Below are 25502 nucleotides of genomic sequence, written 5' to 3' on the forward strand. Positions count from 1 at the left end.
TGAGTACATGCCTCTGTTAAATAGTCAAGTTGGTAGGCTCGCCTATTTATTCAAATCTCACCCCTTGGGGGAAGGGTGAGGGCAGGTAACCAGCGCCTTGATTCGGGACAGTCTTGGCTAAGGTATGGTAACTCTGACAGAAGAGCTTTTGGTCCTCCAGGTTTTGGTTTGGTGTGGGGTTCACTTCCTTAAAAAAGCAGCTGTTGTTGTGAATACCTCAAGATTATCACTGATTAATATGGATACTTTGGAGATGACCCGACGAAGTTAAATTATAATGAGAAGGAAAACCGTATTATCCTAGCCACTTGGAATGTGAAAACGTTTAAAGAGACCTAGCAAGTAGAAGGAAATGTGGGAATGATATTGACAAGTAAGAAGGGAAATTAACAGCATTACAAGAATTGCGGTGGAAAGGACAAGGAACGATCATATCAGGGAACCATGTCTTGATGTATTGCAGAGGAGATTAGTACTGGTAATAGTTCCTTCTTGCACAAGTCTTTGAATAAAATGTATGTAAAACTTCAAAACAATTAAATATAAGATGTGTTGGTGTTTTGTACAATTTCAAATTCATTTTAGGCTGCTGTTACGATGGGATTGGCACTCCCAAAAGGTATTTTGGAACTAATGTCAGCAGGTGATCAGGTCACACCTAACACAAATACAGATTCCTTTTTTTTTTTTTGCTAGTTGCTTTACGTCGCACCGACACAGATAGGTCTTACGGCGACGATGGGACAGGGAAGGGCTAGGAGTGGAAAGGAAGCGGCCGTGGCCTTAATTAAGGTACAGCCCCAGCCAGATTCCTTTTGCAGCTGCCCCTAAACCTGGGTCAGAAGCTGCATGACTGGTTCCAGCGCCATCTCCAACACTGAGGGGGCCATCACTATTGTCACCTTAGGGGATTGGGTTATTTGCTACTGCACGACACTCTGCATTGAGATGCTGGCTGTATGGTCTACTCGTTACCGTAGGGGTATAACCAACCAGACATATGAAAAGAGGTGATGCATAAGGTTTACTACTGCCCAATACTGACATATGCAGCGCAGACCTGGCCAATGCCTAAAAGGCAGGAGGATAAAACCAAAGCCAGTGAAATTAAATTGGTAAGAAGTATGATATGAAAGAGAAGAAAAGACAGAGTAAGGGATGAGGATGTCAGGAAGGAAATCTGAGTGGTAAAGCTTTATGACAAAATGGAGGGAAAAAAAAACATGTATGGTTTGGACATGTTAAGAGGATGGAAATAGGAAGGATACTGAAGCAGACAATAAAGACCCAGAAAGAAAGAAGAAGGGCAAGAGGAAGACCAAAACTAAGGAGGAACAATGATGGTTGGATAGAGGAAGTTGGATAGGTGCCATTAACATCTTAACCTGGTGGGAGATGGATGAGGGAAATTCATGATGATGATGATGATGATGATTGTGCATTTATGCTCCTGCAGAGGAAGTGGAGAAAGATAAATTTTACTCAAAACTAGAGGAAGAAATTAATATAGTATAGAGGCATGATGTTAAAATTATATTTGGAGCTTAAAAGCAAAAATAAGACGAGAAGAGGTGTACGGATATACAATAGGGAATGGAATACTTCATTAATTCAATAATGACAATGGTTTGCAAATAGAAATGAGAAGATAATTAAGAGTACCTAAAACCACAGAAAGACAAGGATACTTGGGTATCACCAGAAGGCGTTACAAGTAAACCGATGGATCATGTTGTAATAGATATGAGACATGCTTCAGACACCATTGATGTTGGCAGCTGTAGAGGTGCTGATGGTGATTCAGATCACTATCTAGTTAGAATAAAATGTAGACAGAAAACTGATTCAGTGAAAAAAAACAAAAGAAAAAGAAGACCATAAATGAAGCACTCAAATGTGGAAATGGCAGAAGAATACAAAAGGAACTGTATGGGAGCATCATACAAACATATTGCACAGACAGATAGCTGTAGCTGTAGTGCAATAACTGCAGAACAAGTAGTGACAAGATGGACTAAGGACAACAGTGTGGCACAGGTCCTTCCAGAAGGACTACACCACGAGAAAATCGTAGATTTGTCGGCTGGCTCTGAAGAACAGACAGATCTTTAGTTGCCATGCGTTGTTTACTGCTGACACCACAGACAACAGACTTGCATGGTGTAGAGCCAAAGTTAACTGGGTCATTGAGTGACATTTTGTGGTGTTCAGCAATGAGTCTCACTTCTGTTTGTGGCAGTTAAATTGATGTGAACATATCCGTAGATGAACTGGTTAATGGACAGCGATTATCGAGGCGCATACCTCTCCAACTCCTGGAATCACGGTGTGGGGAGCAATTGGATATGACAACAGGACAGATTTGGTACTTCTTGTCCAGGCGGATAATGCAAGAGCCCACACTGCAGTTCAAACCAGAAACTGCCCTGAGAATGCACGGATCCTTGACTGGCTGCCTGGTCTCCTAATTTGTCACCCTTAGAGCATGTCTGAGATGTGATGGGGAGACATACTAACATGCCAGCCTCCAGCCAGCAATTTTCATGAACTGACACAGCATGTCTTTCAGGCATGGAAATAAATCCCTCAAGATGACATTCAGAGGCTGTTTGCTTTCCTGCCACAATGAAGAGTATATTTGCGCCCATGGGGGTCAACTGTCAAGAAGCTCCTCTGGAAATGCAACAAAAAGAAATAGTATTTGGACCCTAATTATCCAGAATGTACAAAAATCCCAATGAACTGCGAGATCATATTGAAATTCAACTGCAGTCCTGAGAAGTGTTCACTGTTTAAGAGGAAGCAAGGCAATATTTGATGCACAGATGTGACTACCTTCACTTCAGACTAAGAAAACTGACAGGCACAAAAAAATGACAGAATCTGAAGAGTTTAACCTGAATCATTCAACACTGCTCACTGGACTGATTTTAAGTGAACACTCTGAAAATCCTTAACATTCGTATGTTGAAGGAAAACGCTCAGCCACTGAAAAAAATTAATTCTATTCCTGCATCACCTCAATTCCTCGTTGTGATTGTTACTTACAAGATTAGCACCTTCAACGACGTTTCATTTTAACAGCAGAATGTGAAAGAAGGCTTCCTTCATCATTTAATTGCAAACTGTGTAAGCATATGAACTCTTCAACATCAGAAAAAAACATTAATGGTAAGCCAGTAAAATGCACGAAGAAAATGCAGGGCATAATTATAGAAATAAATTTAGCATGGAATAGACTGAAATAATAGAGTGAATAATTAATTAAATAAGACAATAAGTATTAATGTATGTGAATACGAACCCCCTAATATTAAACCTAGCAGGTTTGTTGCAAAACTCAATACTTCAAAGTAATAAATCAAAGTTATTAACACACGACCCTGAAGCAGCTGTAAGGAATTAACCACACTTCACAGAATTCACCTTTTTTTTTTAAAGTTACATATTTGAGTATTACACAATTTATAAGAATATATAATTAGGCGAGTCAAGGACATGGACTATTATGGTGCAACAGGACTACCAAAATACCACCTGGTTAAGTACGTGCAGATAACTATTTTTAACAATACTGTACCTCCTAATAGGTCTCATCAATCCATTTGCTCTGGGAAGCCTCCTTTTAAAAAATCCCACCTGACACACACACACACACACACACACACACACACACACACACACACACACACACACACTCTCTCTCTCTCTCTCTCTCTCTCTCTCTCAACTTATTTACATCTGACTATGGTTTAGGCTCACTATCTTTCATTAAATTACAAAGTGCTTGTCAAAAAACTAAAGAACTATCTATACATTTACTAATTATACAGGGTATTTCTCAAAAGATATATATCACAGCTTGACTAAAATGCCAAGGAAACAATGTTTTTAAATATTAAAAAATACTGTCATGTCTTCAAATGCCAGGAGTGTTATGTGAGCTAAAGTATGTTTCACTGGAAATATCATTCAAATGTAACATGAACTAACAAAATACAAGGAGCATGTAATTTTAGCTCTCTTCAGAATTACTAAATTGTTTCCAGCAAAAGCCCTTTTAAGATATTATGAAAGGAATCTGAAATCTTGTCTCATGGTGACAAAATCATAAGCTATGAAAATGGCTGTGGTGATGGTGGTTAACATAATACAACCAAGAGTAGGGACAGAAGAAAATCTATTTCCAAGTCATTGGTATTTCTCCAACTTGGGACAGGGGGCAGTATTAAAAAATAAAATTAAAAAATTATGCAGGCAATGAAGGACATGGCAATGTGCCATATATTTACATTATACTTTATAGTACTTTGGTAATAAAAATAAGGAACTCTGAAATTTATCTAGAAAAGACTTTACAAGAGTTATATTATTTATATTACAACAAGTTGTAAGTGAAATGCCCTGCTCAGAAATCACAACTTGGAAATACATATTACAATAATACAGTATATACAAAGGACAGAAATACTGTTATAAACATTCATAACAAAAATTTTAACAAAGATAAACTATAAAATACCATTGGCTTGCAATAGGTAACTTGAAATGAGATCTCTCTCCAATTCTGAGGAGTAGTTTCATAAGTAGAAAGGTACAGGAATATTTAAGATGCTGCAGCCCCATAAATACAACATGCACCAGAACAGATGAAAGTTATTTATATCAATGTTCACAGTAAAATTGCCCCCAAAAAACTTCAACCGTTATGCCTTTGCTTCTGGCATGGGTTAAGGCCTACACCTGCCTACAGACTGGAGAAATATTTGATGACAGGTTTATTAAAAGATTTAGAAGGATCACATGATCAGAACTCATAATTTAGAAGGTTCAAAATATGAATAACAGATAATTTGTAAAATGCTGAAAAGTAAATATACACTATATACACTCCATGCTTACACATCCCTCAAGTTTTCTAGTTACCTACAGCAAGCCTCGTCTTTCTTTTAACATTATCAATTTGTTTTAAACTAAACTTACATTAATTACAGAAGATAATGTAAACAATACACAGTAAAGTTAATCTTATTGCTCAACATATTTCCACCTTGAATGAGACTCTGGAAAATTCATTCCAAAATCATTTCAATCACCACTGCAGAAAAGGTATGCGTGTTTGACAAGATGACAAAACCATGCCTATACACTTTCTAACATGCACTTTCTGGCACATTACAATGCACGTAAATGCATACTAAAATACTTACATTATTGTCCTATTCCGATTATAACTAATTATATTAATGTACTAACATATAATCTATTATTTTACATCCTAGTGTAAAGCTTTTCAGTTTTCTTAGTAGGGGTTTTAAGTCTAGCACAGTCACTGCAATTGCAATGGCAGTATGAAAATTAAGACATTCAAATTGATTAATGCTGCTGTATTCACTTAATATTTAGACACATTTTAAAACTAATAAGGTTGCTACCCAATATATCTAACAAGCACCACAAGCAACCACTAGGTCAAACAGACTGGAGCCAAGAAGGAGTCATCTGGGAGGAGAGCCCTGTCTCTTGTAAATAAATAAATAAATAAATAAATAAATAAATAAATAAATAAATAAATAAATAAATAAATAAATAAATAAATAAATAAATAAAAACCGAACTAGGAAAAATTATTCCTTCCTTCAACTCATGTTTACCATGAATTACATTATCAATGGTAACAGAACTGTAAAACACAAGCAGAAACATCTGGAACTACTGTTGGAGAAGAAGTCTTGTTTGGAGAATTTGCAAGCAATCTGAGGCCTTACAACTAGCTTTAAATGAAAAATGAACTTAATTCCCACAGAATTTTCAAAAATGTCAGCAAAAGGCTGTTCAAATAACAAAATAACTTAGTAGAGCAAGCACAGTATTATTCCCAATGGTAAACTGATCATGTAGGAAGTCCTTAGTTTTAATTCCAAATTTAACAGTATCATTTTGATTAAATTCTAGTCCATACACTACTTAAGATCATTTTACATAGAATCCAAGTCATAAGAACATGATATATTTTTTTTTTTCTATTTTGGAGATAGTGCATGCATTGATTGGGAAGAAGCTTTAGTGGACAAGCTAGAAATGTCATCGAACACCCTTTGACTTTAATAGTTCCAATTTGTTGGGGGCACAATTACATATATTCTACTTTCTGTTTGTTGAGTCATAGCCCACATTGCATCAATCCTATCATTTCATTCTTGGGTTAGGATTTGGAGATCAAGCTTGCTTTCACTGGTTAGCCTAACACTTTTAGCATGCTTCATTAGCAGACGTTATATATCCACCATTGCCATTTGAACCGCAATGCAGTATGAAAATCAAGATGTTCTCTAATGCTGCTGTAGTTAATATTACAACACATGTGAAAGCTATGAAGGTTGCTTCCAAATATATACTATCAACACCTCAAGCAGCCAATAAGTCAAATACACTGGAACCAAGAGTGAGATATCAAAGAGGAGAGTTTTTTGCTATGCAAATAAGTAAAATTAATAAAAAATGACAGAGCAGATACAGTATTACCCCACGTAGGGAACTCTGGTCTTTCAGAAAGTCCACAGCTCTAATTCCAAATTTAGGATGATCCATTTTCACACTTAACATTCATACCAAACTACATGTATAAAATTCATTCACAGGTTTATGTATGCATCGTCTTGAAGGTGGTCTGCAAGCCAAGAAATTTAATTTATTTTAAGCATATAATGAGTCAAGAGTATCATTCAAAATAAGTCTGCCGCAACAATGACTATCATAACGATGAACAGAAGTATTGACAGGGCCATGTTACACAGATGGCTATTATTTAATACACAGTTCAAAAAAATTAGGGGAACAAGTTTTGTAATGTCTGGTATGTGAACGTTAATTTGGTAGATGGGGTTCCAACGGTTGTACAACATACCTTCAGACCTTAGCTACTCAGAGTATGTCAAATCAAAGTTATACTTGCATTAAACTGTCAGGTGACCCCTAAAAACAAAGTGAATAGCGGTGCGTCCGTGTGTTGTCGTGAGGTACACAGACTACTGCGGTCATTTTAGCACGTACGCAAACCAGCACATCCCACGAGACGTCTTAACAAGGTTTAAGTAGCAAGGGCCGTCACTTTGATCCAGGAAGAACGGACTTTTCATTGTGCTGCTGTGGATCTCAATGTCTTGCTGTCTGTTATTTAATGCTTGTGGAATCGCTACAATGAGACAGGCCAGTTCACAAGGAGGGTTGGACAAGGTCGTGGACGCATGACAACCCCATAGGATGACCGATATAAGTGCGTTGCGGTGTCGTTTAGCAACTGCCAGAGAACTGCAGCAACACCTCAGGAGGGTCGCTGGAGTCACAGTGTCTGACCAGACAGTAAGGAACAGGTTAAGAGAAGTGTCCTTACGACCCAGACGTCCTGTTCGAGTACCCTGCTTAACGCAACATCGTGCAGCTCGCCATCTGTTTGCCCGTACCCACGTCAACTGGCAACTACGCTAATTGAGACCTGCATTGTTCAAAGAGAGTCCAGATTTCTCGACACAGCGCGATAGACGTCAACATATATGGAGACACCGTGATGAGCAGTACATGCCACATGTTGTCCAGGAAGGAGACTGATTTAGAGAAGGTTCTCTGAAGGTGTGGGGTGGCATCAGTATTGATGGCCATACGGATCTTGTCGTCCGTCGTGATCTTACCGCTGCGGGGTACATCGAGTAGGTACTGCTACAGCATGTGTTTGTTGCGGCATATGGTGTTAGCCCTGAATTCATACTCGTGCACGAGAATGCCAGGGCTCATGTAGCGCGCATCATCAGAGCTGTCTTGCGAGAACTGGACATTCAAGAGATGCAATGGCCAGCAGGGAGTTCCGACCTTAATCCCATCGAGCATGTGTGGGATAGGCTTGACAGAAGTGTTCGTGGGCGTCCTGTTCCACCACTGACTCTGCAAGACCTCCAACAGGATCTCATTGAAGAATGGGACCTGATACCACAACGTGAACTCCGTCGACTTATACAGAGCATGCCACGTAGGTGCCAAGCTTTGATAAATGCTCATGGAAGACTTACACCATACTGAAGCCCTCTGTGATAAAAATCTACCCTGGAGGACTTACCACTTTGTTTTTGCCCCTATTTGGATATTTGTGTTCTGAAAATGAACGCGAATTCATCAATGTTCTTTTGTATATTTCAACGGTAAAGAAGAAAGGTTTAGTTGGTAATATACCTGGGTGTGAGGTGGTGATTTTAGGACCATGGCATACGTTCAAAATCATGTTCCCCTAATGTTTTTGAATTGTGTATGTTACCTGCCTTTCTTGCATTTTTGCCCTAGGAAAGAAAATCATAAGAAATACTCTGAAATACAATAAAATATAGATTAAATATAAAAATTTAAATTAGAGTTAAATTAACAGTATTAACTTAAAGCAGATGCTGGAAATGTTTGCTTTTGTCTTTCAGAAAAAGCAGTAGGCCTATATCACACAAGTTTTATTGTCTAAGCCTGTTAGTAGACATTATCCATAATTCTCATCGAAGCACGTTCATCTTTCAGTTTCAGTGGTCAAGCAGGTCTGTTGAGCTATACATCAATTTTTTTTTTTTTTTTTTAATGTCAATGCTCAAAATCCGCACAAATTTATTGTAATTAAGCTTCTGTAAAATCAAATTTTTTTTTTTTACAACTTCTTTTACGTCGCACCGGCACAGATAGGTTTTATGGTGACGATGGGACAGGGAAGGGCTAGGAGTGGGAAGGAAGCGGCCGTGGCCTTAACGTACAGCCCCAGCATTTGCCTGGTGTGAAAATGGGAAACCACAGAAAACCATCTTCAGGGTTGCCGATAGTGGGGTTTGAACCCACTATCACCCGAATACTGGAAACTGGCCGCACTTAAGCGACTGCAGCTATCAAGCTCTGTCAATTATTTTCTAGAATGTTTCTTATTCTATACTGGGCCTAAAGTATCAAATTCATTCACAAGATTATGTAAGATGATCTTGAAGGTGTTCTGGAGTAGCAGGAAATTTCATTTTAAGCATGTGATGAGCCAAGTGATAATAGGTACCACTTTAAGAAACACACATGATTACAAAGACAGGTGATGAATCACAACGTTAATTTCATGGACAGCTACAGTTTCAACTGCCAAGTGATGTTCACAGGCCTAGTCCAAATTTCAAAGGCCAGCGTCTCTTCAACTGTTAGAGGGTGTGAACATCTGATTGACGGTTCCGTAAAGGGTTTCTTACACCACCACCATCATCTAGATGTCCGGGTCTGTACCTAATGGGTTAGCATGCTGACTTTGATTCAAGGGGTCCCATGTTCAATTCTCGGCCGAGTCGAGGATTTTAAGCTTCAGTGGTAAATTCTTCTTGTTCTTAAATGAAAGGGTCAACCTGTTCAACACTTTATCTCGCATATTGCATTATATATTAGTGGGATATTAGCTGACATAGACCAAACGGGAAGAAATTATTTTATCAGATACCAAGAACACACAAATGCAGAAAGACAATACATTTTCTGCTGTGGGTACTGTATCGGTTACGACCTGTACATGAGTATTTTTTGAGTATAAATTACATTTAATTATCACGCGTGATGTTCTGAGCACGCCTGGTTTGTTTACCGCCAGTGGGGCAAGCAAGCGAGTGAAGGACAGCTGTGAGCAGAGACGTAGCCACAGGGGCTAGCTAGACCGCCCGCCCGTCACACCATGTGTTCCCATCCTGGACTCATATATTCTAGATTCCACGTCACATCTTTGAGATTGTTCGACGGGGAAAATTTTGTAACTCCCGTAATAATTATGCTAACGGCTTGAGCGATATGTCATCTTGTTTGGGATCACCTGAATGTCGCAATGCTCGAGTTTCGAGTAAATCCATCGAGGGATTCAGGAGATATTCAGTCAAGCCGTATTGTGACGTAGACGTCCCGGATCAAATAAAAGGAGGGCCCACTGTAGCCTGTTCACTCAGTTACAGCTGAGTAGTCAGCGTGGACACTCTCGCTGCTACTATAGTCGTGTAGTGATAGTCCTGACGAGGAACTCAGCAATTTTCTAAGTATTCATAAAGTGAACTTCTATTTTTTCCGAGTGTGGGAGAACGAATTCTTCCAAATATTCTCAAGTGGACTTGCAATATTTCGAGTGTTAACGAACATTTTCTAAGTCTTCATAATTGAATTTACAATATTTACGGGTGTTCAAGACTGGAATTTTTCCAATTATTCACGAAATGGACTTGTATTATTTGTGTGTTTTAAATTCATAATAGGACTTTTATTATTTACGTGTGTTAAAGAACGAATTCTTCATAAACTGAACCTGCAATATTTGCAAGTGTTAAGAGACTCATTCCTCTAATAAACAGTGATTTATAAACTTTGCTAGTGATGATCTCTGAATGTGCTCAAAGTTCCCGTAAGCATAAATTTGTGATTTTGCCGGTACTGGTTCAAAGACTTATAAACTTTGCCGGTGATGAACTCTAACTTCATTCAACGTCTTTAAAACATAAATTTAGGGTCTCACCTGTGTTTATTCAAAGACTTGGATACCTTGCCAGTGATAGACTATAAATTTATTCATGTGGATGGACTTGTGTTTTTTGTCCGTGTTCATTCAAAGACTTGTACCTTCGCCAGTGATGAACTTTAAATTTAATCATAGTTTCATGAGAAGGGACTTGTGTTTTTTTTTGCCAGTATTTATTCAGAGACGAAGACTTTTGCTAGTGGTGAACTCTGAAATTATTTATAATCCTCGTATACAGAAACATATCATTTTACGAGTGTTAAATTTTGAAAGTCTTGACGAATAATAACCAGTGACTTCGCTAATAGGTTAATCACCCAAGGTTTTTATGAACTCAGATTTATCGGTACTGCGAGTGACCTTGGAGACATCAACCCTCTCACTCACATTGGACTGAGGTAGTAAATGATTATCTGCAACATCACCAGGATCATCGGGGTTCAACCTGGGCCTCGAAAGTTCGAGGCATCTCTACCTTCTAACAACCCAGACAGTCCAGCCGCTTCTATACCGAGTCCCTGGAATCTTCTGGAGCGTGATCCAACCTGCCCGGCTTGGTGAACTGGAGAATCCGAGCCATATTATAGGACTATGTGGAAGACAACTTATATCTACCCGGAGGTGATGAGTTTATTCATGTAAGACATGAAATTGCACATGTTCAGTCAAAGTCAAAGTTTTCTTGTAGATAGGACCCTACCTCCTGTACCGAGCCCTAGCTACTAGTCACCCAGTTTTTGCCCTGAGAACTATATACTTGCTTACTTTAAAATATAATCTGAGAGTCGGGCTCTTTTACCGGTACCGTACCCATATGAAAAAGTTTCAGCACTTCTTTTACAAGTATTAACCAAGATTTAATCATCTTGAACTTAGCAAATAAAGGCACTAATAATAATGGTGTGTGTCCTTCGAAGAGTTGACGCTGTATAGGCGACCTGCATGTCTGTGAGAAGGGGGCCCTACCTATGATGAATTCTAAAGATGAAGACGACACACACATCCAGCCCCCGAGCCATCGGAATTAACCATTGAAGATTAAAATCCCCGACCTGACCCGGAATTGAACCCGGCACCCTATGGACCAAAGGCCAGCACGCTAACCATTTAGCCATGGAGCCGGACAAATTAGTGTCCTCATCCCGAGGTGGTGCAGCTCTTTTCAGGCACACCCCCAATGGAGGTGAGCTGCATGTACCATTTCAACCACATACCAGCCCTCCTGCCATTCTTAAATTTATGGCAGTACCAGGAATCGAACCCAGGCCCCCCAAGGACGGCAGCTAATAACACTAACAGTTATGCTACAGAGGCAGACATGGCACTCTAATGAACAACCTAGAAGATAGCTGGATCACAGAACAAACCCCTATTACAATATAACAGATTACAGAAAACACAAATATGCTTTTTCATGAAATTTACAAACTATTACCAAAAAGATACTTAAAACAGAGATATAAGAAAGACATCAATTCCCCTCATCCTCCTCTTTTCCCTCCTGCCCAAACATAACACTCCTCCAGCCTACAAGTCGCTCCACCTCTCCCTAACAGCTGTTCAATTCAACCGACTACTATTACCACGAGTGCCGCACACATTACCTTTTAGGAGGATACAGCGGGCAAGTGAGTAACATACTTTGAACTTACCCATGAAAGACCTTACTTTTATTCACACAAAACTTACATGTCTTATTCTTTTATTTTTAGACTTAACACACTGGAACTTTCAGCGGATTACAAGATGTTCCACAAAAACTCAGTTGTCATCTGAAGGAGTTTCCCCTTCAACATTCTACTCATTTTAAAGAACATTTTAAACACCATAGTCAATTCTTAAACTCAAATTGCTATAAAAATCATTTTAAACAGTATCTGACTGGATTCTATCTTATATGATTTTAATTCTAAGTGTGTGTTCATATAGACTGTAAGCTTGGCGCTCAAGATCCAATTTAAAGACTTCATCATCCACATAATTTTAAGGTTAACCTTACAATATTGAATTCTGTTGTGTGTATGCTGATCAGGACAAATTATTGAATTACTGTACGGAATACTTCGATTCCTTGCTGAATTGTGCAGATCCAGAAACCTGTATTGGTAAACCATCTAGTTCCCCCATCAAGAGAACGAATACCAGAGCCATCACATCAAGGGGTATTACAAAGTATTACACGTTTAAAAAAAAATAAAGCTTGATGTAATGGTAACATTCCTGCTGAGCTTTTTAAATATGGTGGAGAAAGATATACATATATAAGATCATTCTAAGGATATGGCATGATGATGTTATTCCAAAGGAAATGGCGGTAATCACTTATTGTCCCAATTCATAAAGGAGAGGATAAGGAAACGCTTCAAAATGACCGTGGTATATCTCTTGTAAACACGGCCTACAAAATTCTGTCTTTTTCTCTTGAAGCATTGAAAACCATTTTGCTGAAAATGTTATTGAAGACTAACAGAACGGTTTTCATAGTAACAGATCCACTAAAGACAACATACAGGGTGGCGCACGAAATGTCGTGCATCGGAAATGTTTTATAAAATGTGTAAACCTGGGCTCACAACCATGTCCTTTCGTGAACAGAAACCTTATTTCATGCGTGATCCGACAGGCAGCACCATATCTCGCGCATGCGTATTGGTTGCCAGTTATACAGCATGGCGGACAAAGGGAGATTGACGGGTGAACAGAAGGTGAAGATAGTGTTGTATAATGCTGAAACAAGAGCGTAGTTCGGACCCAGGAAAGTTTTCGTGTTCATTTCCGTACTCGGTAGGCTCCTTGCCGGCAGACGGTATACAGACTGGCCAGGCAATTTGAAACAGAAGGCAACATACGGGCGAGAAAACGGCCCCGCCTTAAGCCGGTCCGCTCACCGGAGAATGTTGCTGCTGTGAGAGCGGCTGTGGCTCGGAGCCCCTCCAAATCCACCAGAACTGCATGTGTTCAGCTGGGCATATCTCGATGGCCAATTCAAAGAATACTGCAGTCTGACCTTGACGTGTTTCCATACAAAATGACAAATGTTCCGGACTTCCTGAATGAACATTTCGGGCCCCGTGTGACGTCCCACCGATATCCCGAGCGTTTTCAGAGCGGCTCAGTCTGGCCACCGCATAGCCCCGATCTCAATCCCTGCGACTTTTTCCTGTGGGGATATTTGAAGAAGACAATCTACCGCCATAAACCAGCAAATGTACAGTAATTGCAAGCGGCCATTGTGACTTTCTTTCGAGGGTTGAGTGAGGACTTGTGTCGTAGAGTGATCGCGAACATGCACGTTCGTCTCAAAGCTGTTGTAACACTGCGAAGGTGGACATATTTAACATGTCCTACACACGGACTAACCATGCACATGTCAATGAATGTTGTAACGCCGTTTTGTATTCAATATGTTGTATATTACATTTTCTATAAAAAATTTCCAGTGTGTGACATTTAGTGCGCCACCCTGTATTTGCATTTAAAAGTAATAATGATAAGGTGTGGGACCAAAGGAATCTGTTCATTGTCTCTTTATAGATTTCTTCAAGGCATATGATTCAATCTATAGAGAAGGGTTGTGGAATATCATTATGGAGTTTGGCTTTTCCATAAAATTAATTAACATGTGCAAATTGTCTATGGATGGTAATGTTCCTTCCAGAATAAAACTGGATTGAGACAAGGGGATTCACTATCTCCTCTTCTATTCAATATTGCACTGGAGAAGATTATCAGGAAACTAGCTCTTGTACATGCTGGCATCATATTGGAGAGACAACATACAGTCCTTGCACATGCAGATGATACTGTTCTTATTGGCAGCAATGAATTAGAAATTAGGCAGTTATTTATGGAACTAGAGGAAATGGCAGCAAAAATTGGATTGCGGGTGAATGATAAAAATGATTATGACAACGACAATTATGCTTGTTGTTTAAAGGGGCCTAACATATAGGTCATCAGCCCCTAAGAATGATAAAAAGACATTACATGGTTGTACAGAGATCGAATCATGAGGAGGTTGACAGATTGCCTTTGAAGATTGGGAAATGTATATTTAAACGAGGAGATCAAAACCAAAGGGAACAGGTACACCAAGCTAGAATTAAGAATGCAAATAAGGCATTTTACTCTGTGAGCCCTATATTAGGCTCCAAGTTTTTAACAAGGAATGCAAAAATGATTATCTACAATACAATCATTCAACCAGTACTTCTGTATGGTTCCAAAACATGGAGTGTAACCAAGAAAGAGCAGCAGCAGTTGCAAGTCTTTGTGAATAAAGTTTATAGAAAAAAATGTTTGGCCCATGGTTCAATTCTATCTCCCAAAATGGGCAGAAAAGATGTAATAAATAATGTTATTTGTTTTACGTCCCACTAACTACTCTTTTACGGTTTTCAGAAGGCCTGCACCTCTGAGCTCAGCCCAACATGCTGCTGCTGCTGATAATTTTGATGCGGACTGTACGTGTGCAGTGAACTTCGTACTTTGCGAAAGTAGCTGAAGCATCACATTCCAACAGCAGCTCGCCGGCCTGATGTAGCTTGTGTGTGTATGTAGGCTTGCTTCATGCTTACTCTTAAAACACATCCCCGATATTTTTTCTTGTTCAGGAACTCTAGAGTCTGCTTATTCGAAACCCGGTGCTAGTACATACCTACTCGCAAGGCATAACACCTGAACTACACTAGGAAGAAGCTAGCTGCTGCTCCCCCTACTCCTAGTCCTGTTTTACAGCCGGATGCCCTTCCTGATGCAAGATTTTAAGTCGCAAGAATCTGTTTTATGGTTGGATGCCCTTCCTGACGCAAGATTTTAAATCGCAAGTATCTGTTTTGCGGTCGGATACCCTTTTAGGATTTTAAATCACAGTATCTAATGTCTCGCATCATGAACCATTGTTTTACAGCTGAATGCCCTTCCTGACGCTGAAAGACCGGGATTTAGCCGGTTGCCCTTCCTGACGTAATAAGACCAGGATTTATTTTTTGCTAAGTCACAAAAGCATGTTAGGTGCAAGTTGTGCTAAGCAGCATTAGCTTTAATTTGAATCCTAAAACAGACCCGTTGGATAGGGATCATCCAAGCACCTAACAAATTGCCTGCGTAAAGTTGCAAACATGTAGATTTAGCTAGCACATTGTTGATGGTCGCTGTAAAATTACCTACTACTACATGCCAAAGGTATTAAAGATGACAGATAACAGCTGTCAAAAAAGCACATTACTTACTACCACATGTCAAAGAATAAAGTTTAGTGTTATAAAGATAACAGCACGGTGCTCTCTTGATTAAAGATGGCGGATAACAGCTGTCGAAATTGCTCGCAAGATAGCAGCACGGTGCTCTGTTGATTAAAAATGGCGAATGACAGCTGTCAAAAAAGCACGTGGCTTTCTTTACAAATTCAAATTTCCCGCAGGACGACGAGCGGGCCCCTCGGAAGGCCTCCAGTGCGGAGGAGGAGGCCCCTGGGAGCCCGGTGGCGATGGCGGCCGAATATACCTACTCTCTTCCATTCTTTTCGATCTTGAGCCCACTCTTCCCAGTTATCAATTTGGAGGGTCCAGCATACCTTGTTGAACTCCTCCTTCCAGGTGCTTTGGGGTCTTCCTGAAGGTCTTTTGCCATTAAGAGATCTCTTGTATAGATCTATTGGTGCTCTGTTGTCCTGCATCCTCAGTACATGTCCAGCCCAGCGCAGTCTGGTTGGATTCTTTCACACCCATTATAGTGTGTTGTTGAGAGAGGGTGTAAATCTCATTAGATCTTTTCTGCCAGGCTGAGTGGCTCAGATGGTTAAGGCGCTGGCCTTCTGACCCCAACTTGGCAGGTTCGATCCTGGCTCAGTCCGGTGGTATTTGAAGGTGCTCAAATACGTCAGCCTCGTGTAGGTAGATTTACTGGCATGTGAAAGAACTCCTGCGGGACTAAATTCCGGCACCTCGGCATCTCCGAAAACCGTAAAAGAGTAGTTAGTGGGACGTAAAACAAATAACATTATTTATTAGATCTTTTCTGCCCACTTTGGGAGATAGAATTGAACCATGGGCCAAACATTTTTCTATAAACTTTATTCACAAAGACTTGCAACTGCTGCTGCTACGTCTGCCGGCAGAACTTCTATATTTCGGCGCCTCAGCGTCTCGTGTTGTTCTTACCCTAGCCCAAAGGTCGCTAACAGGCAGGGAATACCTTAGATGTAGGCTTAGCTTAGTGCTCTTGAGGATCGCTTCTCAGCTTAGTGCCTACTGTCTACCTATAGGCAAGGGATACCGTAGATGTGGACTTTTTGCTTAGCTTAGCATGCTGCTAAGTACAGGCAGGGGATACCGTACATGCAGTCTTAGCTCAATGCCCTTGAGGATCGTTTCTCAGCCTAGCGCTTACTGTCTACCTACAGGCAAGGGATACCGTAGAAGCGGTCTTAGCTCAATGCCCTTGAGGATTGCTTCTCAGCCTAGCACCTTCTGTATACTTACAGGTAAGGGATACCGTAGATGATGGCTTTTTACTTAGCTTAGTGCTCAATTTAAGTTCAGAGGTCAATGATCGCGCGCTGGCCCTCCCAGGTTCGATCCGCATCAGCCTGAAGAACTCCTAAATTCCGGCACCACAACATCTTCGAAAAAAGCAGGTTAGATCCTGACTTAGTCCGATAGTGCTTAAATTCGTCAGCCTGCAGAACTCAGCGTCTCTTCTAAAGGCACTCAGAAGAACTCTTGTTGCATAAACATTTCGTTACAACTGTAGTGCAGATGTTTGCAAATCACACATCGGCCTAGTAACAAGCTGCATATTTACTGGGTGCAGCCTGTGTGAAGCGCTCACAGTTCTCTGTGTGCATTGTGTGTACATCCTCTACTTTCTCACCTACCGTTTAGTAGTAAAAAAATAAAGGTAAGATTAATTCCTTGAATATTATTATTATTATTATTATTATTATTATTATTATTATTATTATTATTTACGATTTCTTTTTTCTTTGTTTTTTAGAAAATCACCGTCTGCTATGAATATTATTCTAGTAACCATCATTCTTCAGTTTGCAGCCTTCAACTTAAGGTAAGCCTAAACTGTCTGTTAGTGTTTACATTTTTTTGTTCGAAAGCAACTTCTACGCTAGGTAATAAACTAACCTACCCTTTCATATCCTATCATCATAAGTGCTTTTACACTAGTAAAGATAGCTAGGCTAGCTGACTTGCCCTTTCATATCCGATCATCACTATGTATGAGGGAAGTGCTCTGTGTGTAAACATGAGAATGTGCTAATGCTACTTTCAGACAGTTACTGTTAACAAACTAACTTACCCTTTCCTATCCTATCATCACAATGTGCTCTACACTACATATATTTTTGTTCTTTTCTAGGTGCATCAAGAGACGTTAGATAAAAGTTGTACTGTTGCAATGTCCGTATAATGCTACAAGGTCGTACAAGAGGGTGCACTTAGGTGCACAGACGTCCGTTAGCTAAAATCTGTAGCTAGGTATATCAAGAGATATTAGATAAAAGTTGTACTTTTGCAATGTCCGTATAATGCTACAAGGTCCTAGAGGAGGGTGCACTTAGGTGCACAGACGTCTGTTAGCTAAACGTTGTAGCATTTAGTAAAAATAAATAATGTAGAATTAACATATTCTTTTATATTAGATTAGGTATTACCTTTTCCTTCACCCACTCCTTTCTCTTAATAGTTTTGTTTATTACTCGAAGAAGAAGAGTAAGTATGTCAAGAAAGTGTTTAGCAAATTCGTAAGTATGTTATCGTCTTAGAAGAGCAGCTTAGTAAGTATGTTGAGAAGGATTTTTTTCTTTCTAAACAGTGCCTGATGCTAGTCTTGCAATGCAGTGTTCTACAACATCGAACTATAGCATGCGATTCTAGTTGCAATATGTTTTGAACAGCAGTATGTGTAAGTCTAAACATGCATCGCTGCAGTTACGCGATATGCATAAAGGTATCCTCGAACATGTCGTATCGTGTTCAGCAGCACGATGCTCTGTTGATTAAAGATGGCAGCTTGTCAAATTGTCCGCCACCACATTTCAAAGGTAAGTAGCTAAAGAGGGCAGCACGGTGCTCTCTTGATTAAGGATGGTGGATGACAGCTGTCACATGGAAATTGTCTGCCACCACATGTTAAAGGTATGTAGCTAAAGAGGGCAGCACAGTGCTCTCTTGATTAAAGATGGCGGACGACAGCTGTCAAAAAAGCACGTAGTCTTGTTTACCGATTCAAATCTCGCGCTAATAAGGTTAAGTTGGCAGCACTAAGGTTTATGCCCATCAAGATGGCAGCAGTGAGGTTAGCAATGCGTTTTTGTTGATGATGAGGAGCGGGCCCCTCGAAAGGCCTCCAGTGCGGACGAGGAGGCCCCTGGGAGCCCGGTGGCGGCAGCGGCAGCCGAACCATCCAATATACCTACTGAAGAGGATTGAGAGATCGGCACAGGAACTTCACGTCCTTCAGAAGAATACGGAGTGAGTGTATGCATAGACTGCAAGTTGATGCTGAAGATAAATTTTAACCCAGACATTATCTTTAAAAAACAAGAACAATATGTAATAGTACTAAGTGTTGTCCTTGTAATCTTGTACCTATCTTTCAAGGAACTGAGGACGTCTTTATAAGAGACTGAACATGTATTCCTACTTATATGTAACGCAACCAATTCTATGCTGCTAATACGAGGGTTGGGGCATAAGTCATTGCAAATATTTTTATTGGCACGGATGCGGGGTCTACCAGACAAATGGAAATATATAGACGGGAGCGGCGAGCGTAAGCTGCAGGGGAATGTATGAGAAACACTGAGTAGGTTAACCAGGTGTAGGATACAAAACGACTAAACTGACAGCCAGGAAATTCTTCTGCTACATAACGTTCATTCTCAGACAGTACAATAACCTTTATGGTAAACCCTCAAAGTAGTCCCCTAGATTATCCAAAACTCATTGCCAATGATGCGGGGGACGTCTGATACCAGTCACCTCACATTGCGTGAATTTTGTTGTCAATGTCCTCCCACGTCCCACGCAACGGTTCTTTCACTTTGGGAAAAAGATCAAAACAGCACAGAGACTAGTCCGATAAGCATGGTGGGTGTTCCAGTACTTCCCACGCTGTTCCTGCATCATCACATCCATTCTGCACAAAGCTTGACTCACTACTGCTATCCCATTACCCTGCGCGTGGTACCCATCTAATACATTGCCATCTCTTGCTGTGTCCACGTACTATATATATATTTTATCATTTCTTTTTTACTTTGCATCGATACACATAGGTCTTATGGCGACAATGGGATAGGAGAGGCCTAGTAGTGGGAAGGAAGCAGCCGTGGCCTTAAGGTACAGCCCCAACATTTGCCTGGTGTGAAAATGGGAAACCATGGAAAACCATCTTCAGGGCGGCGAACAGTGGGGCTTGAACCCACTATCTCCTGGCTGCAAGCTCGCAGCTGAGTGCCCCTAACTGCACGGCCAAGTCGCCCGGTACTATGACTGTCATGCTTTCTATGACGTACGACCACTGTATGGTAGCACCGTGAAAATGTGTGGGGAACAAAAAAAGTTGCTATGATTTATGTCCCAACCCTCATATGTAGGTATGAGATAAGAGAATTGGAAAATATATATCATCCACCACAAAAAGTTAAGTAATTCCTTGGCTGAATGGTCAGCATAACAGCTTTTGGTTCAGAGGGCTCCAGGTATGATTCCCGGCTTGGCTGTATATTTTAACAGCAAATGGTTAATTTCCCTAGTTCTGGGACTGGATGTTTGTGTTCGCCTTAATGCACTTTTCTTCAGTTACATACAACACACCACAAAACCAATCACCACAGGAACATGCTTTAGTTAATACATCCTCGCAACTGGCTGGAAAACTGGGACAAATCCATATAATGCACCAACCCAACACAATAGAAAAAGGCCATGAATAATAATAATAATAATAAAAATAATAATAATAATAATAATAATAATAATAATAATAATAATAATAATAATAATAATATAATTATGTATTATTATAATTATTATATATAATTATGTACAGTATTATAATTATGTATTATTACAATTATTATATATAATTATGTATTATTATTATTATTGTTGTACCTGGGGTACACCTTCCCCGGTTACTTAAACTGCGCGCCTTGTCTACAGCCATGAATTTTTAAGAACTTTCAAAAACTTTCCTCTTCGATGGTGAGATGGCTCTGCTATGTATTTGCTACTGATATCTGGCGGACTAAAAACAAAATTGCTAGAGAAATTTCTGTTTTGGGAGTTTGTAAACCTTATTTTTTGAAGTTTTTTTGTACTGAAGTTGTTAACACTTCAGCTGGTTCCTCCTCTACTGTAATCTACCTATTATATGCTTGTACAGTAACTAAGTTCTCTAGCCAATCAAACCAAGGGGTGTTTCTAGAAATTAAGCCTATCAAGCATACTGTATTTTAATTTAGTCTGGAACTTCCCTTACAGAACTTGATAAGGAGGGCACTTTAGGGCCATCTGGTCTGAATTACTCCAGTTCTTGAAAGTGAGACTTAACGGAGGCCAGCGAGCGCTAGGGAGGCACAGGCGTGACCTGCTTGAAGAAGATCCAGAGATACAAGGTAATGGCAGAATTTATCTGAACATGTGATTGTGCCTGTGGGTAGTTCGCGGGGACGGTTTCAGCCGTTTTCTAATGTAATTGTTTTTGGGTGGTAGAAATGCAGTACCTTTTGCACAGTCCTTGAACTCTAGTTCTATTCCCTACTGGGAAATATTTAATGTAAGGGAACACGAGTGGTTACCTTCAGTTGTCTCCCCTTCAACTTTTGAGTTGGGTGACTAAAGTTTTCAACCTCTAAATTACGAAAATCTCGTCTTGGCTTTAAATATTTCACCTTTAGTCACCCTCTTTAGTATGGGATTAGCCTTTGTCATTGGGCCTTAAAGCCCACTTACGTTCTCGTCCTTCCAGAAATTTATATATGAAGTGCTGGTGTTTTGCCGCCTTCCTTATTGTTAATGGCTTGTTATGTGTAACCTTCTCCTTTTACTCTTAAGGCCTTGTAGAATGGGTAATTATGCCCCTGTGTATTCTGAATAATTCTTAGGCTAACTGTGATTTTATTTCAGTTCCCTTTGGGAACAGTAATTAAAATGACTGTGGAGCCTTACAATAGATAAACACAATATGGGGCAACTGCATATGAACTCCTTGAAGTGGGATCACCTTATGGGTTGGCTAGTCTAATTAAGAGTGTCAAAATCATTGCCTGTTTGAGGCTGGACTCTTGTATTTTTGGAGCTGAGACTCCTATGAACCTTGCTCTTTCACAATACTGTACCTGTATCGAGCAATTATGCTATTTCGTAGTCCATGTAATTTAATTACTAGGAGTTTCTCCCTAGTTATTTTGTACCTGATTTAGGACTTCTAAGTCCATGGCATTGTTAGAGCTGATGAGCTCATTAACATTTTCAACTGTTTTTTTGTTATACTATGGAATTTTCCATCTTAATTTTAAGAAAGGAAAGAAATAAAATTTCCAAATTTGTTATACTAAAAGTTGCTTTATCGCTCTGAGCCACAGAAACCCTGAATCAATAATAATAATAATAATAATAATAATAATAATAATAAGTCTAAGGATTCAAATTTTAAAAGTATCAACGAAATGCAACTTTAATATTAGGTACACCATAAATTGTTATGGTAGTGCTAGTATTTGCACCAGCATGGACCTATGGAAGTATGTACTCCAGTACAACAGCAAACTTCCCACCCATGGAAAAGAGAGTTAACAAGTTCTGGTCATTAATATAGTCTGCCAATACTTAATCCGCCTCGTACAATTGCAACTAAAATGACTTCATATTACAGAAAAAACAGTAGTCCTCGTTCTTTTTGTGGATATAGAAGTAGACCAGATGACTATTGCAAATCAAAAACAAAACACAGTTTAATAATTTATTTCTACTTACAGATAAGATGCTGACAATCTTACAAGTATATAACTCTAAAATGATTATTGAAAGCATAATGAATATTTGCATTGTATTTTCATGGAAGGAATAAACAAAATCCACTTTCCACATGCCTCATATTTCCTTCATTTCTGTTCTAAAACTGTATATCTAATCATTGTTTAATTATATAAATTGTTTATGTAACTATAGCTTAATAGATGGTAAATTCTCCAATATATTACACAATTGGAAAACTTTGGTACTTTCATTCAGTTATAACTGAATGAAATTTTATCCCCCTATGATTCGATGTAAAGGAAAATGGTATCATCTGCAACACTGTTTAAAGTCCTTACATTTACAATTTATGTCCCACCAGCAAAGGAGGTTACCATTATTTAAAAAAAAAAAAAATAATAATATACACACACACACACCTGATACTGTAAATAAAATTACACTTGAACTGGTCATAAAAAAATATTATAATAATGATAAATTTAAAAGGAAATTTAAATTAAGGAACACAGCAGCAATTAACAGATGTTTTTCTCTCAGATGTACCGGTATTCATTTTGCTTAGGAAACACTTTATCACCATCAGAAGACAATGTTACAATCGAAATAGGCTTCTTCATAAATAATGTAAGAAATGCAATACAACTCATGCACTAATTGTTTTATATAAATGAGGAGAGGTCATACACTGAATATCCATATAAAATGAGGTATGTAAATATATGTGTGTTTATAATGTATATATAACCAAACGTTGTGGTCATACCAGCATGGTGAATGTCTCAAGCAGCAGCAATGGTGGGGGAGGAAAAGTACAGCTGGCTGCTGGTAATTCATATGACAAGCACTGATCCTTTAAGGTCAGCTTGGGGTTTGAATTCAAGTGAAAATGGGTGTCAAAATAAACCATTACAAGAGTAAGTTTTAGTCAGACAGGGAATAGTAACTAGGAACAAAAAATGCTGTATTTCAGATCATGGTAATTTCAGAGTCTAGTCCATCCTCCACTAAATGAGATTATAGTTTGATGCTTCAAACTCAATTTGACTTCCCACTGCACTAAACATTGCAGTTATTATGTAACCATACCCACCAATCATATATACAGCCACATTTCCATCAATTAAAGTAATTTGAAATACAATCATTTGGCTTTTTGTAAGAAAGACAAAGACAGGAACTGGTGCACACACATGTCATTTAGTTCTAAGACAATCTGTAAAACCACAGGCCCCATGTCATATGCATATGAACCATGCAACTCAGGCAGTCAGCCTCCTTTATACCCGAGCTACTGCAACCAAAAGTGGAATGAAATGGTCACCTCCAATAGAGTGTGTAGGGAGAGTATTGGTCATAGTTACTGAACACTAATAAAGCAAAGATGAATTACACCGTTCAAAAGTTGCATGGTACTGCGTACCATATATTATGTTATACGCACTAACTTGAAATCAACGGAATGCATAAGCTTAAAAGTGAATTGTGGGTTTATATATCCATTACTTATAATGCAATTCTAATGAAACAAAGCAAATGGCACTTGAAGCAACTTCTAGACAATAAGGCATATTACTTATCTGTGGCATGCAGTATTTTAATGAAGAGTACTACATGCATAGTTAACCTAATCTAATTCATTCTTTCAAAACTGTCCCATTTTGCATAATGTTTTTTCAGGTAAACTTTGATGAATTAACTCAATTATTTCTTTAAATATATTGGAGTAACACTGGTAAAATAATGAAAAATTTATATACGTGTACATGAACACTACAATATTTGGTTAATACTTGTAAGCATTTTACAAAACTTACATGCTAAATACAGTAAACTAATTCAGCTTGAGAAATAAGGCATGCTTACTTTATTCATGTACAAGAACTTAAACTTCCTGAATCATCCAAAACAAAATAACCCACAATTCACTGCCAATAACTGATACAAAAGATAACAAAAAAAGAGAAGGTATATGGTATCTTAAGAACTCCAGTACAAAGAAACTAGTTCAAGAAGTGAAATTTCAATTTTTAATCAATGAAATCCAACTTTAATATTAGGTACACCATAAATCCTTATGGTAGTGAGAGTATTTGCCAATAGCATGAGGCTACGAAAATTATGTAGGTACTACCAGCACAACAGCCAGCTTCCCACCCCACACCACTACCATCCAAAGACTTCCCAATGCAAATGATTATGTACAAATCAAATACTACAGCTAATATAACACAATTCTGCATGGTAGCGCTTTAGACAAACCCTCCCAGTAACAATTAAAAATAGGCAACAGGGAGGTGGGGATTAATGCGAGCAAGTCTTAGGCAACAATTACTTTCATTTGACACTCATTCTATGTTAAACTCACAGGCAAAACAATAATTAAAATGACGACGACTATTATGAGGCAGATTATTAACAGGAACTTTTTCTGTGAACAAAAAACAAACAAAAAGAAATCAAAAAGCAATCAGTGAGACTTGCACAACTTCGTCAGATAATAACTATTACAGCAAATGTATATCATAATATGAAATTCTAAAGAACCTACTTGCAAACCATTTTTATGACTAGCATAACTCAGGGCAATACAAATCAAAAGCAAGCAGACCCTACTGAAATTTAAGAAAATATGAAGAAAAAAAAATGCAATGAAACTAAATCCTATGCAAGGTTAGTCCCAGAAAGAAGTATACTATTACTGAACAAATGACCTTACATGCTAGTGTTATTTTATTGTCTATGGACAGGAATGAGAGGATTGAGAGATAAAAGTATGACCCACTTAAAAGGAATTTAATGCTATACTTAGAACAAGAAAGGTAATTTTTAAAATCTATAAAAAGTAACTAAAATATTGTGATATTAAGTTCTCTGTACAAGTGTAGCAAAATAAAAGCCATGCTTCTAACTACGCAAGGAACAGAACTTAGCATCACCAATGCAATGTCGGT

General features: G+C 38.9%; 1 protein-coding gene across 2 annotated transcripts in view; it reads right to left on the reverse strand.

Moving 5' to 3' along the window:
- Syx1A (Syntaxin 1A) overlaps window positions 1-25502 on the reverse strand; it is a 612912-nt gene that overhangs the window by 178411 nt on the left and 408999 nt on the right. The window contains exon 9 of one of the 2 annotated variants that reach the window (XM_067139644.2): window positions 22172-24979. The exons of the other annotated variant lie outside the window; for it this stretch is intronic. Within the exon in view, the coding sequence (XP_066995745.1) occupies window positions 24902-24979 (78 nt within the window). The 3' untranslated portion in view covers window positions 22172-24901. Of the gene's footprint in view, window positions 1-22171; window positions 24980-25502 lie in introns of those variants that run through there. 2 annotated transcript variants of the gene reach the window in all.

Source organism: Anabrus simplex, chromosome 2 (genome assembly GCF_040414725.1).
Source record: "Anabrus simplex isolate iqAnaSimp1 chromosome 2, ASM4041472v1, whole genome shotgun sequence".
Lineage (NCBI taxonomy): Eukaryota > Metazoa > Arthropoda > Insecta > Orthoptera > Tettigoniidae > Anabrus > Anabrus simplex.